The sequence below is a fragment of the Mytilus edulis genome, chromosome 6 (assembly GCF_963676685.1).
Source record: "Mytilus edulis chromosome 6, xbMytEdul2.2, whole genome shotgun sequence".
In the NCBI taxonomy this organism is placed as follows: domain Eukaryota; kingdom Metazoa; phylum Mollusca; class Bivalvia; order Mytilida; family Mytilidae; genus Mytilus; species Mytilus edulis.
Window position 1 is genome coordinate 6,736,875 of NC_092349.1, and position 17,126 is coordinate 6,754,000.

Below are 17,126 nucleotides of genomic sequence, written 5' to 3' on the forward strand. Positions count from 1 at the left end.
ATACACAATGCCAACATAAGGCTTCTACCGAAACACAGCAATTCAAACGAAAAGCACAAAAACAAGAAATATTGAAATAAACTAATCTAAATGCGATCATTACACACACTTATATATAAATTTGAAATGACAAAACTGAAGCTTGGCTCCAGAAAACATGACGAAGACAAATACAATTCACAAATGCACTAACAATGAACTTTCAAAGAATAAAAACTGACGCTAAGCCCTAAGAAAAAACATTTTACACACATAAATACACATAGTTTGATTGTGAATATTAACTTTCCCTTTTTAATAAAAACACAAATATCTTGTAAATGACAATATGAATAATAATGTAAATGATAATATGAATAATAATGTAAATGACAATATGAATAATAATGTAAATGACAATATGAATAATAATGTAAATGCAATAGAACTGTTATAAGACATATGTTATCACAGCCATATATATTATTATCAGATATTTTTAGTGATATTTTAGGCAGTGTCAAATTGCACGATAGAAACGTGCATCTTAATGTTGAATGCCCATTGGGGTTGATGATATATCATATCTGTGCGATTTTATCGTTCTGAACATTTCAAATATTATCCACATTTTTCTGTATTGGTTCATTAAATTCTTTTATAGATGAAGCGGTTGGAAGAAGTTTTATAAAGATGATATTAATTATTAAATAACTGTCTGACAATGTTTATAAAAGAACAACCAATAATGCAATAATAAATATCCAGATATCGTAAGATACAGCAAAATACAAAAACTTTTTATTCTTTGACATCACTCGTAGACATCAGTGGTTTTCTGGCCTCGACATATCTGAAAAAATAAAGAATGAAAAGAATGTCAGTTCTTATTTTCCCCTTTTTTTTAATTTTCTTGAATAAGTTGTTTAGAATGATTTCTGTAACGTTAAAATAAATGATGTTTTACACAGGTCGACAATTTGCAAAATGAAGACAATTGTTAACTGCAAAAAAGTTAAAAGCCAACTTTCGAATTATAAAGAATAGAAGCATAAATATGTTACAAAGTGAAATCATTATTACACTGAGTATGCAAAGGAAATATTGCTGACTTACGAAACAATGTTTCCCAGTCTTTCATTGATTAGGTGTTTCACGAGCACCATGATTGTTTTCCGTTATCTGATATTAAATCATGACGTCTAACAAAAGATAAGTAATTGTTAAATTTATTATCTTTTTGACATACATGGTTAACGGTCTGTTGTTGTCCTTTCCAGTATTTTGAAACAGCAACACTGACAAGAAATACCTCTTCCATCCTTTCTGATATAACTTTCAATCTTTGATTACCCTTGTTTTTTTAATTTTCAGAACATACTTACTCAGTGAGTTTTTCTGCTGCAACCTTTTTAGTTTCTTCGGGAACTGAAATATAAAAAGGCAACTATAATCACCTTGCCCAAACCCTCAAACCCCTGAATGCTAAAACATACTTCAGGAACCTATTGATCAGAGGTTGTCGTTGTTGGTGTGGTTCTCGAGTGTTTCTCAATTCTCGTTTTAAATTATATAGATGAGACCGTTCTTTTTTCCTGATTGAATGGTTTAGCACAAGTCTTTTCCGGGCCCTCTAAGCTTGCTGTTCGGTGTAAGCCAAGGCGTGCTGAAAACCGTACTTTGACCTATAATGGTTAACTTTTAAAAATTGCGACTTAGATCGAGATTCGTCTCATTGGCAGACCTACCACACTAGTTTATATGTTTTCCTCGGTTTTTGTTTGTGACCCGGATTTGATTTTGCTTAATCGATTTAGAACTATTAAATAGCGGTATACTACCGTTTTCTTTACTTTACTTATAGCATTTTTTTCTGTGTCTTAGTCTTATGCTCTATAACTTTTAGTATACATTGTATAAGTAATACAGGCTAGATAACCTAGAATATTACCATTTTTACATGCTTGTTCAGCTTCTGTCTTCCTATCTAGACCAGTCTTACAGCTTGCGTCAGGAATGTGGTGTGGGTCTTCTATAACATCTGTGAGAAACAATTAAACGTTATTTCAGTTGACTAAAAGTTAAACGTTCAACGACTATAAAACTTCACAAAATCATCAGATCGGAACAAAATTTGAACTAGATCTGTAACTTGTCAGGATTAAACTCCATACCAATCTTGAAATCAACATCTTTAAGCATGAAGAAAAAAATGTGGAAAACTAATTTGTTTAACTGACGAATGGACAGACAGACAAAGTGCAAACATAAAGCCCTCCGACTTACTATCCTGTATAATCATCTATAGAGTCCTACTACAAATGATGTACAGATATAAGTGTAACAATATTTCTTTGCAAATAAGAAATTTGTCAGCTATCTAGTATTCATTTCTCTTAAAAAAAATCACATTTACAATTATGTATCATAAAGTATGTGGTGTTTAATATCGTGGCATTTAATACCTTCAAACTGTTCCGCATGATTATTTGAATCAAATATTTTTAAGAATTTTTGATTACCAAGGATAAATATTGAAAGATACATCTTGTCAGAGTTAGCAGACGCTTTTTCTTCAATTTTTCAACAGTCAACTTTCTATTTCTAATCCAAAACATAACTAGTGATCCATCGTTTACCGTTTACGTATCTCAATTGATACGTTACGCTCGTGAATGTTTCATTAACAGGCGTATGGTCCTTGCACACAAAACAAAATGCCATTATAGAGTTACGAGGCAGAAATACAGCAATCTGCATTTTGCGTGTTTGTGTTTTACGATCACCACCATGAATTGGTTGACCAATACGATGTGAGAAACCGCAGCATCATATGTGTAACTATACTTCTCCACTCGAATTGGTTAAATTTCGATAGTTAAAGCGCGAAGCTTGACTATGCATTACATAATTCAAATTAAACTATTGAGAGTGGAGAAATATCGTAATACACGAGTTCTAGTGGTGGAATCTGTTTCTATATTGATTTTTATCCGTCCTTTTCAAAAATTTGTAGAAAAATATGTTCTTTATGTAACGATATTAGGCATGGTCGCCTTTGTCTTCAGGATGTCACAATGGGAAATTCATAATTAAATTTCGACCAATCAGTTGCCAAGAACAATAGTGAGAAGAAATATTTATCTTAAACCGCTAAAAAATATGAAAATAGCACAAAAATTAGAGAAACGATATGTCTCAACTCACCAGCGACATAAAACGATGACAGAAGAGCTGACTAATAAAAAAAAATTAGAGAGTTACAAGAACTCGATTTAAAAGAAATGGGCGAGGTAATTTTTTCGTAACCTGCGACACAGATACTTCACACTATACTATTATAGATACTGCGTGTTTTGTATAAGAAATGAATGGACTGTTAACAATCGAAAAATCGAGTTTGTATCTTGATTCATTAACAGTTTTCTATTGCTGAATACCCTGTGTCTTGTTTTAACCTTTACGGCAAAAAACAATAAAACATACATGACGTTTTGACATCATATTTCTTCCCAGTATAACCAGTTTTCACTGGTTCCTTCTGTCGTCTGCTGAACAAATCGCCTATACATGAACAGGAACAAGACTCAACATCTGTGAACAAAATGAAGATAAATTATGCTTTTGTTTTTGTGAATTTTATTTTCATTTGACTTCAAAATCAAATCAAACTGTTTTGAAAGCTGTTTTATATAATATTATATAGTATGCACAGTAAAATTATGAATACTAGTAGTTAAAAATGTTTTTATTTTGTTATTGTTTTACATTGAATTAATTGGACCATCTGCAATTTGTCACGATTCACTTTTAAACGTGTCCTTTTTATCCTAACAAATAAACCAATATAATACAAAAGATTTCAAATCGTTAGGTCAGATATTAATTTTAGATGAAATTATCCATGCTCTATGTTCATACGTCGATGTCAATCCAATGCTGATGGCATACGCGTATTTGGTTTTGATCGTTTATGGTGAAGGTAAATCCAGAAATGCGTTTCGAAAGCATTAATTAATTAAACCAGATGATTTACTTTTTTGTCACTAGGTCGATACCTCTGCTGTTGGACTAAAAATCCCCGAGGTAATCATCAGCTCAGTAGTCAAAACTTCGGTACTGACATGATTTATAACAATCCTTTCTAAAATTGTCCGTTGATAAATTTTGAAATTATAAAGATACTAAGGGTTCAACCCTCAAGATAAGTCAGGAATATGAAAGTTGTTATCCCTTCGTTTGATGTGTTTGTGCTTTTGATTATGCTTTTTGATTACGGACTTACCGTTCTGAATTTTCCTCAGAGTTCGGTATTTTTGTTATTTGACTTATAGATGAATTTGACTATTTAATTAGGTTATTTTTGGTCATATAGCTCTTCAATTGTTTCGGTTCTTATAAATAATTATAATTTACTCTTTTGCATCAAATAAAAGGTTTTTCGACTGTCGAAGATATTGAACATAGATTCAAAAGGTAAAGTTTAGACAAATTACTGCCAATCTGTTTTTGAAAATATATGAAAAGCGTGTTATCCCTACAATGGGACGATGGTCGCATAGAATGACGCGATCCACTTTGTTTTATAAACATGACGCCTTAGATCGCGATGGTAATCTGTATCCTCGTAACTGTGTCTTAAAAAATTGATTTTCGTTTTGACATTTTTCAAAATGTAAAAAAGTGGCGCTAAAAAAAATAATCTTTTAACCATTATAATTACAGACTGACATCGTCGGGACGCATAGTGCTAATTGTGCTAAGCTAAGATTTTTAGTTTCTAGTTTTCGAACGGGCGTCGGTTTTTAAAACAAATATAAATTTGGGTAAAAATGGAATTTCTTTCACCAGTAAGTTTCAACAATTAATCGTTAAACAAAACATGCTGATGTCCAATGAAAATTCCTACCTTTTTCTTTTTCTTTTTCTTTCTGACCACGACAGCAACTTAAACAGACAACTTTGATTATCAGTACTAACAGTATAGTGATAACTATAAATAGTGTCACCACATCAACAATACTGATCTGCCGGAGAGACAGGAACTGGGAGGAAAAACTCTCTGTTGCTGCTCCTATACATATGAAAAATAAAACATAATTATATACCTAAAAAGTAAAATCACAAAACTACTGAACTCCGATGGGTCTTTAATTGTCGATAAAACGCATGTCTGGGGTACAGAATTTTAAGCCTGGTATCTATGATGAGTATTTTTTACTAGATTATACTCTTAAAGCATAATCTTTTTTATTTGTAATTTCCTTATAAAAGCAAATATATGGTGCTTCTCCTATGCAATGAGAAAACACAAAAACATTGTATTGAAAGCACTTTCTTGGATGTTTGCAATACCCAACTTGTAATAAAAATAAGACTATAAGAAAAAACATATCAAAGGTTCTTTTTTTCTTCATTGTTCGTTATCAAATTTAAAGTCTTCGAAATATTTTGTCACATTTTGAAAAGCTAAACTTTGTTTAGGATTAGGACCATGATGAAAAACAATAATCATCTACAAAAAAACATTTTTGCGAAATAATTTAAGACCAAAACGTAAAATCAACAAAAAGAAAATATGTAAATAATAAAACTAACGAAAGTATCTTAGCTTAAGTGAGGCCATTTTTGGTCCAGCATGACAACCCCACGTAGTCCCAGCATAATACACATCCATGTTTGAGATTGTAAGCACAGCACGACCATTCCCAATTGTCACGTTGTATCTCCCGCCTGCTGTTGTGCAGGTCAAACTGTCTGATTTACAATTTGCCATCGTCAAACCACCATGCATAATTATAAGCTCGTTGTTGTTAGCCTTAAGCTCATCAGAGGTGAATTCACAGATGATTTTTACTGGAGGATTTACACAGTCGGAAACTTCATCTTCCTTTACATCAATTGATATACCTATTATTAAAAACAAAAGAATAATAAGTAACATAAATAACTAAAACTCTATGAAGTGTCAAATTTGCATGTGTCAGGTTCTCTTGATTTACGAAACAAGACAAGTAAACGTATTTGGCAAAACTTTTAGGAAATTTTGGTCCTCAATGCTCATAAACTTCGTAATTTATTTTGCCTTTTGAACATTTTTTAATTCGAGCGTCACTGATGAGTCTTTTGTAGACGAAACGCGCGTCTGGCGTAAGTGTAAAATTTTAGTCCTGGTATGTATGATGAGTTTATCTATAAGCAAAGCTATAACTGAATTAGTCAGTTGCCAATGTGTGTAGTGAAGTATGAAAGTATTTTTTTGTCGATGGTTAAAATTATATTTCGCCAGAATTTATTCACATTATGACTAAGGGAATTTTCATACTTTGTACGATCACAACTTTAAAGTTTTTGACGGTTAATATTAACTAGCAGTATTTGTACATTTAAAATGAAAGATTTTTTCTTGTGTTTACGGTAACCACAAATTTAAAGTGTTTTCAACGAAATGTGATAATATAGATTTTTTAAAACCGTACAACAACCACTGTTAGTGTGTTCCTCTTAAAATTGAAAGTTTTGCACCCGGACTTTGCACTCGACTGCACATATGAATAAACCACACAAACAAATATTAATATGATTTGAATGCATTTCATTTTAAGTTTTATATTACAAGGATTTTTTTCCAAATGTTAATCCAAATCATATATATATAAAGCTTGTCATCATTTATAATATATTTCTTTGCATTAAGATATGCACGAATTTAAAATCTTTGGTCAAGGCTGTGGTGTTTTATTTCATCTTTTAACAGTAACATAATTTATATGTATATTCTGAATCGCCCCAAAATAATGACTTCATGTAATCTCTTTTATTTCCTGAAAACGAATATCTAAACACAAATAATTTCATGTAATCAATAACAGTATATATTGAATTAATCAGTGTTTAAAGACCAGGCGCGGATCCAGAGGGGGGGGTTCCGGGGGTTGGAACCCCCCCTTTTTTTTTTGGACGATCAATGCATTTGAATGGGGACATATAGTTGGAACCCCCCCCCCCCCCCTTTGTCCTGGGTTAGGAACCCCCCCTTTTTAAAATGGCTGGATCCGCCCCTGAAGACACACCCGTTCAGTTGAACAAAATCAAAAGAACAATTTCAAAAGAGGTTCTTAAAAAAATATAACAAAATACCGAACTCAAAGGCAAATTCAGAAAGGAGGAAGTCCATAAAATCAAGAAAAACTTTCAAAAGCAAACGCTATTAATCAACGGAACAGGTGAAAAACTAATGCCATGTTTCTAACTTGGTACAGACATTTTACAAAGAAAATGGTGGATTTAACCTGGTTTTATAACCAACTAAACCTGCCGTTTGTATAAGACTTGTTTATCATTTGTTGTATTGATAAAATGGGTAAGCATCCTAAACATTCATTTTTTTTTTCTTAAAATGTCCTGAACCAAGTCATGAAAATGGCGTTAATGTGTGTTTTGCATTGTCGTTGGGCTTTTTGTTGCACTTTAGTGTTTCTGTTGTTTCTTTGTTTTCCTCTTATATTTGATGTGTTTCCCCCAAATTCTAGTTTGTAACACGGATTTGTTTTTTTCTCAATCGATTTATGACTTTCGAACAGCGGTATACTACTATTGCCTTTATATAAAGTCCTGTAAACACACTCCGCCGCCGGTACATATATATATAGGAAAGATCTGACGAAAAAAATCAACTTTTTTATTTGCAGTTATTTCCCTTTATCTTTTTTCTTCAGGGAGACGGATTAATATAAGGGAAACCTTGTTTCCGAATCCCTTTGTAATATTGTATCACTGTATTTATATGTGTATGTCATGTACATGATTTTTTGAAATAAAATATGTTTAAAGTAAGGTAATGTGACAATAATTGGGATGCGTCAGCCAAAACTCAGTATATATACATCACATGCAAAAAAAAATCCATTCAAAACTGTTACAACTGACTACCAGGTAAAAAAACTAAATCAAACATACCATGTAAACATTGGTCCAAATGATCTTAGTACAACAATTTATTGATTTCGCAAAGTAGAAAAATTTTAGCAAAGAAGTAGCTAATATTAAAAAATGTGTAGCTCTCAGAGGAAAACAGAATATTTCCAAATTTGCCCAAATAAGAATTAGTAATCGAATGTCCCGTTTTATGTAGCAAACCTGGCATCTTGAATGATTATATACGAATGATATATGAGTAGACCCCAATGTCTTAAATTTTTCGGTTATCCTAATTTTAGGTTTGAGAGATCTTGTTATTTCAGATATATGCGTACTTACATAAATCGCACATAAGAAACCAAACTGTAAAAATCAGTTGAACAGGGTTGACCCATGATATTTTCAGGAAGCATATAATTATGACCCAACAGAAAGAAAAAAGGTATGCATAGCACTGATCTCAAGGTTATATCAGTTCCCAAAAGCTAATTCAAATCTAATTACAACTCATACATAAATGAAGTTTTGCAAAAAAAAAATATCAAGCACAAGCTGCAGCACACCCATCAGATTTAGTGTTAAGAATGAGAAAAGTATGACCTTGTGCAATGTCAAAATGTACTGAAGTATTTTGTGACTGTTATAGGGGTCAGATTGTAGATATAATCATTAGACTTGTTGCTAATTACATAAATTTGGATGACACTTGGATGATTGCAACATGTACGTGACACAGTAGACCTGGAATGATTATAGACATAGCTGCTAGTGAGATTTAACACTATAAAACAATCTTTGCATAGTCATGAATACCAGATCCAGCATAGACACATGCATAAAGCGGCGTTCCGAAAACACTACTGTAACCTAACATTTAAATGTCCTTGTTAAACTGTTAAATAAATAATTAAATTACAAGTATTTTACCTTGACTTATCTACCGAAAAATGTACAGACAAAACTGATTGACCTTTACAATACAATTAACTAAATAACTTGATAAAGTTTACCTTGACATAAATTTAACTGTAACAATCCTACGATTAAAAAACATGTAAATTCAATTGTTTCCATTTCCCTTGCTGTTTTCGTCGCTTTTACTTCAGAGGTAAATCTTTCCAATAATATTTTTTTGCAAACAGTATGTCAATCGGTTTTCCACGTAGTTTCTGTTTCCTTTACTATACTATATATACTTACCTGTATTAATAATGTATTCATATTCTTTAAATAGAATGGAATGTACATGATTCTAAAAATAAAAGTGAGAAAAAAATCTATTTCTGATCATTTTAGGTTTTTTGTAAATCACTGAATAGAAATAATACTGTGTAATTTTGGGTCTTTTCCATCTAAGTTGTATTTGAAAAAGTGGGCGATTATTTGTCACTGTACCTCAATATATTTTCAAATTATTTTTTAACGTATCGTCGTAAAATATATATGAAATATTTGCCACCGGACGGTGACAAACAATCAAACGTTAGGGTTTACTAATAATAACATGTATAAATAAAACCTGTTTACTTTTATTAGTCATATAATTAGAACTCGTGACAACCATATACGGGGGGGGCAAGGGGGGTCCCCATAACAGCAAAACAGTGAATTGATTTGGTGAAAAACAGATAACAAGGAATTGAAAAGGGATAATAACAGATAACAGTAAATGAAATATGAAAATAAATCTGCTCAGGACCAATCCAGAAGTTGACTCGTAGATCTTAGTACATAGCTTGCGGTATGGACCTAGAAAATTGTAATTTGTGTAAACAAGACGTTTCGGCCGTTGAGGCAGTTCTGCCTTGGTTGATTTTTTCCCGTAACTTGTACAATAAGTTATAGTATGATTGTTGAATTTTTCTGAACGAAATTACTAGTTTCTGTTTTTGATATAGGGATATTTTTAATCTAGGGAATTTGAGGGATCAATTGTTAATGATTTAGGTTTGTTTATTTAATTTTTGAAAATAGTGCAGACAGTGACACATTATTATAAATTTGATTTTTAGATTTTTTTCTTCTGAAAAGCAATATATATACTTTACAAGTAATAAAAAAACATTGATGCACAATATATTTTTTTTATTTAATGACCTCATTATAAAATACAAAAATACCCAGATAAGTGGAGACAGGACATGTAACTGAAACACGCATGCCAGTTATGGTTCTTCTGATAATAGAAATTGCCTCAAGTGACAATTCTGATAGTATAATAGAATTTGGATGACACCAAGTGAAACACCAATCATGCATCTTATGTAAAATTATAGAATATGGAAAATTTGGGTACAGCATTGGAGAAGCTGTAGGATTTTAAAAAGGGTATTTGTTGAAAAATTAAAGTGAAGACACATCTTTATTTGCATCAATGGTTTCACAGCTTCAATTTTCGCCATGTGAAGCAGTTAAAAAGCTTTTAAAAATATGGTGGTCAGGGTTCTCTTTCATATAAATGAAAAGAGAGGGAGTAGCACTTAATATAAATGCTAAAACACCAGAGGGTGTGTCATAATTTATGAACGACTGCCAAGTCAAAGTTCAAGGTCAAAAACTTTGGTTTCAGTTGACAAACCCATGTCCTATGGTAAAGATACAATTTTTTAATGCACATTATTCACAGCGGGGCCCACAGAGATGGCTCCCATCTCAATGATATCTAGTTTGTACAAAATGCTACATGTTCACAGACAATGGAATTTATTACAAAGTATAATAATAATATATACTGGAATGGTCCTGGGTCCAATTGATTTTAATATGTTTATGTGATGTATGTTACTGAAATTCTTCTGCAAATACAGGGCCACCCAATATTACCAGTAGAAAGACCCCAATAGATATACATTGTAAGAAGATGTGGTAAGCGTGCCAATGAGACTAGTATCCATTCAAATCACAATTTTCAATTATCTTCAAATTCTACGGAAGATTGGCTGTCAAAATGCTAACATTCCAATTTTCAATAACAGTTAACAGCAAATACATTCTCACAATAACAGATAACAAAATAGATAATAGTCCTATAACTGCTAACAAAGAATAAGACAATAACAGCTAACAGTAAATATATTTTCAGAATAACAGATAACAAAGAATTAAAATGCTCCATAACAGCATAACAGTTAAACCCCTTGCCCCCCCCCCCCCCCCCCCCCCCCTCATATACCTGTATAACTATGAAACGAAAACCTGGTTCAGACCAATTTGATTACCTGCAAAAATACGGGAAGCTTAAATTGTATAATATTTATCTATATAGAAAGGTTGGAGTGGATAGTTTTATAGCATATTTAACACGATATAGATAATATTTATAGATAATGGAATTATATGTGTATATAGAAATTTCTCGGTGAAGGATTTCCATATTCTTACTGGCCCCATTCACGAGTAAGGAATTTGGTTTTGGTGGGAGGGAGTGAAGAACAACATGCGCTTTAAGAGTGCCAATATCCTAGCAGTACGGAATATGTCTTGTGGAGACTAAAATACTGAATTTAGGGTCTTAATTTTTTCTACTCAAGGTAGTCATGGTAGTCGAAACTCATTTTATTTTGTAAACTTATCCAATATGTTCATATTATAGTAATCTCCACACTAAGTTACTTATTTCTGTTTAACGTACAATAAAAACACAGACAAGCTTTCTAAAAACCTTAACGTATACTGCATAGTTAAAGTAAACGATTTGATTTATTTATCAGTTGTGATTAACTGCATTGGCTTTGAACTAGCTTTCAGTAATTACTAGTTATTTTATTTTCAAATTGATGCTTTGTTTCTTAGTTTTTATATATCATGTTTATGCTGCTATAACTGTTTTTGTGCCTTGTACCGATATTTTGAGATATGCCAAAAGCAACATATAATTTTCTATGTATTGTTGTGTTGTATGCGCTATAACGTCTATCACTGCCCCGGGTGACAACGCGATATGGTTAAAACAAAGATCAATAGAATTACAGAGTACACAAAACAAAACAAAGAAAACTAAAGACTGTGCAACACGAACCCCACTAAAACTAGGAGTGATCTGAAATGCTCTGGATGGGTAAGTAGATCCTGCTCCACATGTGACAAGCTTACACATCTATAACAATCAAAATAGAAAACAAATCTCATTCATGCCCTTTATAAAACCGGCAAAATATGTATAGGAAGTTAGAAATAGTATGAATGTTCTTTGTTGAATAATAATATTTGAGTGGAATTGTATTAACCCTTTTTAACACGATAAAGAAAATATTTATAGAAATGGAAAAATATTTCATATAGTTTCTCAAACCTTACAGATCAAGGCATCACAAGTGGGAACTGTGGTTTTGCAAGAGTTAATCAAACAACATGCATTTTGAGACTGCAACGTCCCTATCAGTACGATATATCCCCATCCAGCATTAAACTTTTAATGGTATAATCCCTGGGAGCTCATGCTCTTACTTTTCGACTTACAACATTTCTTCATACATGCATTTTTCAGGTGGCAGCTGATACTCGTTCCAATTTCGGATGTGATTGTATGTTTACGTTAAACATCAATAACTAAATAGTCAAGCAATATAAAGGCCTTTATTAACAGTATACGGTATAGTAAAAAAGAAAGTTATAAATTGCATGCGTCCGAAGCGCTTTACCTTCATCAGGAACGTTCAATGTCGAATATTTGAAAGCCAATAAAAGTAAAATAATACAAATACTGAACTCCGAGGAAAATTCAAAACGGAAAGTTCCCAATCAAATGGCAAAATAATATGATAAAACACATCAAACGAATGGACAACAACCATTCGTTTGATGTGTATTATAATGTATATTAACCTAAACAGGACCTTAACAAATAGCCAAATTTATCAGGAAAGTAAGCATGAACACTTTGGTGCATACGTTAATTTGCCATAGTAAATCACTAAAATAAAAATAGACACTTTTTTAAAATCAGTACACAAGGACAAAAATATTTCTATCACATAATTGAGCAACAAATGATAACTTCATATCGATATGCAATATACACAACTACATGTACAAGAATAGAAGTCCCGTGACCCAAAACACTTCTTAGGTTCATTATGATAACTAAGAAGATGTGATCTGAATTCCAATGAGACAAATTTTCGTTAGAGTTCAACATGTTTAAATGACAAAGAGGATTTAAGCTATTATATAGATCACTGGAGCAGCCTTCAACCATGAGAAAACTCATACCGTATACAGTCAGCTATGAAACATGTGAGAGGTTCCGACAAAAATGTAAAAAAATCAAACTAAGTACATCATTTATACAATACAGTTTACGAAAAAACCAAAGATCGTTGTCTTTATTTAAAATTTTGATCAGTACGATAATTTATATATTATTTGTATCTTACACATAAACCCATATACATATAAGTATATATGCACTGATACAATTAACATTCCTTTTTAAAAGTAGTTTACACATTATTCAATAAGTACACCATTGTACACGACTTGTCTCAAATGGAAGAACACAATAGTTCATGGTTAAGTGGGCGACAATCCATTACCTATATTTCTCAAATTTTCACACGAATACGTTAATGCTTGAAGTAACTTAATGAAAGAATAAACTCTTTCTTTCTGAATTTGGTGGTTAATATGGTAAGGTAATAACATTGATGACATCATATATAAGTGTACAGTTATTTACACCCAGTTTAAATATATCTGAAATCAATATATACTAGTCTTTTTATTTTAGATGATGAATTTAATTTATTTTTAGAAACAACCTTCGAACGATATCACACTAAAATCTTTTGAGATTTGTCTATTCTTTATTATACCCTTTAATCATATAACTCCTAAGGAATTCATGAATATATTCAGGCTTGTCTTTCAATTTATTTATTTTAAGATTTTTTGCGTTTTTGATGATTTATAAGGTAGATCCATAAAACATCAAAACCAAATTCATAAATGTTATACATGTAATATGTTTTACTCTGACCTGAGACAGAGTGTTCATGCATCGGTTATTTGTACTGTATACTTGTCACGTAATGTTGTCATTTCAGCGATATGTTTAACATGGTCATATATAAGCGGAAGGTTTGGCTAGCCACAATGTTCAACCCTCTATATTTTCTTAAAATGTCTTGTACCAATTCAGGAATATGGTAGTTGTTATCAAATAGCCTGTGTCTATGTATGTCGGCGTTTGTTTTTGTTGCAGTTCAATGTTTCTGTTGTTTTCCTCTTAAGTTGATGTTGTTTCCTCGTTTTTAGTTTGTCACCCGGATTTGTTTTCGCTTTATCGATTTATGACTATTGACCAACGGTATACTACTGTTGCCTTTATGTATCACCAATTTGATGGTTTCTTTCTATAGCACTAACTAATAGAAGATGTATTGATATTCTGATTTCTTTAACATCTCTGACATAAATATGATCAATAACAAAACGATAAACAAGTATGAATAATCATAAAAGCTAAAATAACGCTACCAAGCATCATACGTTCAATTTATAATACATATTGTGCCAACCATCTTACAATCGATACAATTGTCAGTATTCATACCTTAGATTCGGAAATACCAACCGGTATCAACCATGCAACAACATAAATCTTAAATTATATAAAAACGGTGATTCAGATGGCTTATGTGTAGCATCAATCCTACAGCTAAATTATAAAATTATACACTTGTACCAACCAAAATTAACCAATATCAGTTTGCATATTATATTTCTATACAATGTGTTAATGTTATTACCATACCATAAGTGAAACATACTGCATTCACTACCATAAAACTGATCTACCTTTGCCGCAACTTACTATATTAACTTGTTAATATATACAACTGTACCAGTCAAACCATTTATACAATAGTTATACGTACTTGAAATCATACATCAGAGAGACACCTGGGGCGCTTTCAATACGATATACACAGATGCTTCGTAGGGTTTCGTAGTGTTTGACTACTGAACGAAAGGCTAGCCTAGCCGCTAAGTAGATCTATTTAGCTTAACAAATTCATGCTATCTAAAGAATGCAAAATGGCGTTACTAGTTATGACGTAAACTGGATAGCCTTGATACGTATCACATCGATCAAGGTAGATAGATGTCTTAGAAATAGCGACTATACTAGCTGCTACAATATTGAACGCAATCCTGTATACCAGTCATCCCACAATTGACACATCTATACCTGTATAAAAAATCCAACAAATGACACTAGAATTCCGTTCATAGTATAGGTGATTTATTCGAGACATCTTTCTGTGTCAACGATATGCTACATAGCTAGTCTATCGAACTGACGTCATTTATATAACATATCCTATGCTATTTTGAACTTTCAAGCATGCATTATTTAGTCTATATATCTTTTAAATGGTGAGGCTAGCTTTACATTCAGTAGTTAAAACCTACGAAGTCATACTACGAAACTCAATGCAAACCAATACTCTTCAACTTTGTACTTGTTTTGGCTTTATAAATATTTTGATATGAGCGTCAATGATGAGGTTTATGTAGACGAAACGCGCGTCTGGCGTACTAAATTATAATTCTGGTACCTTTGATAACTATTCATCCTTAAAATAATATACCTATATCAACACATTAAACTGAAACATATGTTCGACTCATTCTTCAACTAACAGACATGTATCAACAATCCTTCACCAGATATATAGGTACCTACTATTCTTAAACTGCAACATCTGTACGAACCATTCAACTGATACACCTGTAGGAACCATGCTTCAACTGATACACCTGTACAATCATTCTTCAACTAATACACCTACACAAACCATGCTTCAACTGATATACCTGTACCAACAATCCTTTAAATGATACACCTCTACGAGCCATTATGCAATTGATACACCTGTACCAACAATCCTTTAAATGATACACCTCTACGAGCCATTATTTAACTGATACACCTGTACCAACAATCCTTTAAATGATACACCTCTACGAGCCATTATTTAACTGATACACCAGTACCAACAATCCTTTAACTGATACACCTGTACCAACAATTCTTTAACTGATACCTCTACACGCCATTATTCAACTGATATACCTGTACCAACAATCCTTAAACTGATACACCTGTACAAACTATCCTTTAACTGATACACATCTACGAACTGATACACCTGTATACATCATTCTTCAACTGATACATCTGTACATACCATATTTTCACTGACATACATCTACCAGCCATTGTTCATCTGATACACCTGTACAAACAATTCTACAACTAATACATCTGCAATAACCATTCTTCGACTGATACACCTGTATCGACACTCTTTATACTGATACAACTGTACGATCCATTATTAGACAGATACATTTGTACCAACCATTCTTATACTGAAAATCTATTTTCGAACATTCTTCAACTGATACACCTGGATTTTTATCTAATAGATCAGTGCACACCCTTTTTCATCTGATTCACTTGTACAAACCATTTTGTAAATCAGACCTTAGCCAGCTATACTTCGGCTGATACATATGTTCCAACCATTATTTAAATGATATACCTGTACCTACATCATTCGACTGATACACTTGTTTTAACTATTGCTTAATTCAAAATACCAGTACCCATAATCCTTCAACAGATACACCTGTATCAACCATCTTTTTCCTGATACACCTGTTTCAACCATCAATTCACTGATACATCTGCAGTCTTCAGGCTTAGCCACAAGTCCTACGGCATTGGCTTGTAAAAATAGCTTTGAGGCTTCTAAAATTCGTCTCTACAAGAAAGCTCCTTTTCTTAAAAAAAATAACTTGTAGGTAGTCATCTTCACTGAGTACCGGTACTGTCAGAAACATTATCACCTGAAACTTCACTAGTTTTATCCCCATTTTGTAATACTGTGGATTTTTTTGAGGGGGTACCAGTTTTTGTGGGTGGATGAAAACTTGTACTTTCATGGATATTGAATTTTGTGGTTTTCTAAAGTCTGTATTTAAGCCTATGGAAACGTTTACACCTGAACATTTATATTTGTGGTTCAACTTTCTGTATCTTGGTATAACACGGTCATAAAACTTTCGAGCATGATTTTTGTACGCAGACTCGAAAATCAACCCATCAAATTGCTGGATTTTATGTTTCAAGCATGAATTTTTTGCACTGAGCAAAGTTTTATGCCTTCAAGGCCTGATAGTCAAGCAAAGATTTATCATTTTCAACAACTTTCATC

General features: G+C 32.3%; 1 protein-coding gene across 2 annotated transcripts; it reads right to left on the reverse strand.

The window, feature by feature from the left end:
- On the reverse strand, nucleotides 1-9,078 carry LOC139527006 (uncharacterized). Of its 2 annotated transcripts, none has more exons than XM_071322222.1 (7): nucleotides 8,910-9,078; nucleotides 5,578-5,889; nucleotides 4,894-5,053; nucleotides 3,466-3,572; nucleotides 1,931-2,020; nucleotides 1,365-1,407; nucleotides 1-832 (listed from the first exon to the last, which is right to left on the reverse strand). In XM_071322222.1, exons 1-7 carry the CDS (start codon nucleotides 8,971-8,973, stop codon nucleotides 781-783), a joined length of 828 nt encoding a protein of 275 aa, XP_071178323.1. In that variant the 5' UTR covers nucleotides 8,974-9,078; the 3' UTR covers nucleotides 1-780. The 2 variants fall into 2 exon arrangements, with proteins under 2 accessions (XP_071178323.1, XP_071178322.1); XM_071322221.1 differs by having other exon boundaries at nucleotides 3,466-3,573; nucleotides 4,889-5,053.
- Between the last annotated feature and the right edge of the window lie 8,048 nt (nucleotides 9,079-17,126).

Coding starts and splice junctions, on each gene's coding strand:
- LOC139527006 (XM_071322221.1), bottom strand. CDS start 8,973: ATGGAAACAATTGAATTTACATGTTTTTTAATCGTAGGATTGTTACAG. Junction 1,408..1,930: donor TGAACAAGCATGTAAAAATG/GTAATATTCTAG, acceptor TTTATATTTCAG/TTCCCGAAGAAACTAAAAAG. Junction 833..1,364: donor GCAGCAGAAAAACTCACTGA/GTAAGTATGTTC, acceptor TTATTTTTTCAG/ATATGTCGAGGCCAGAAAAC.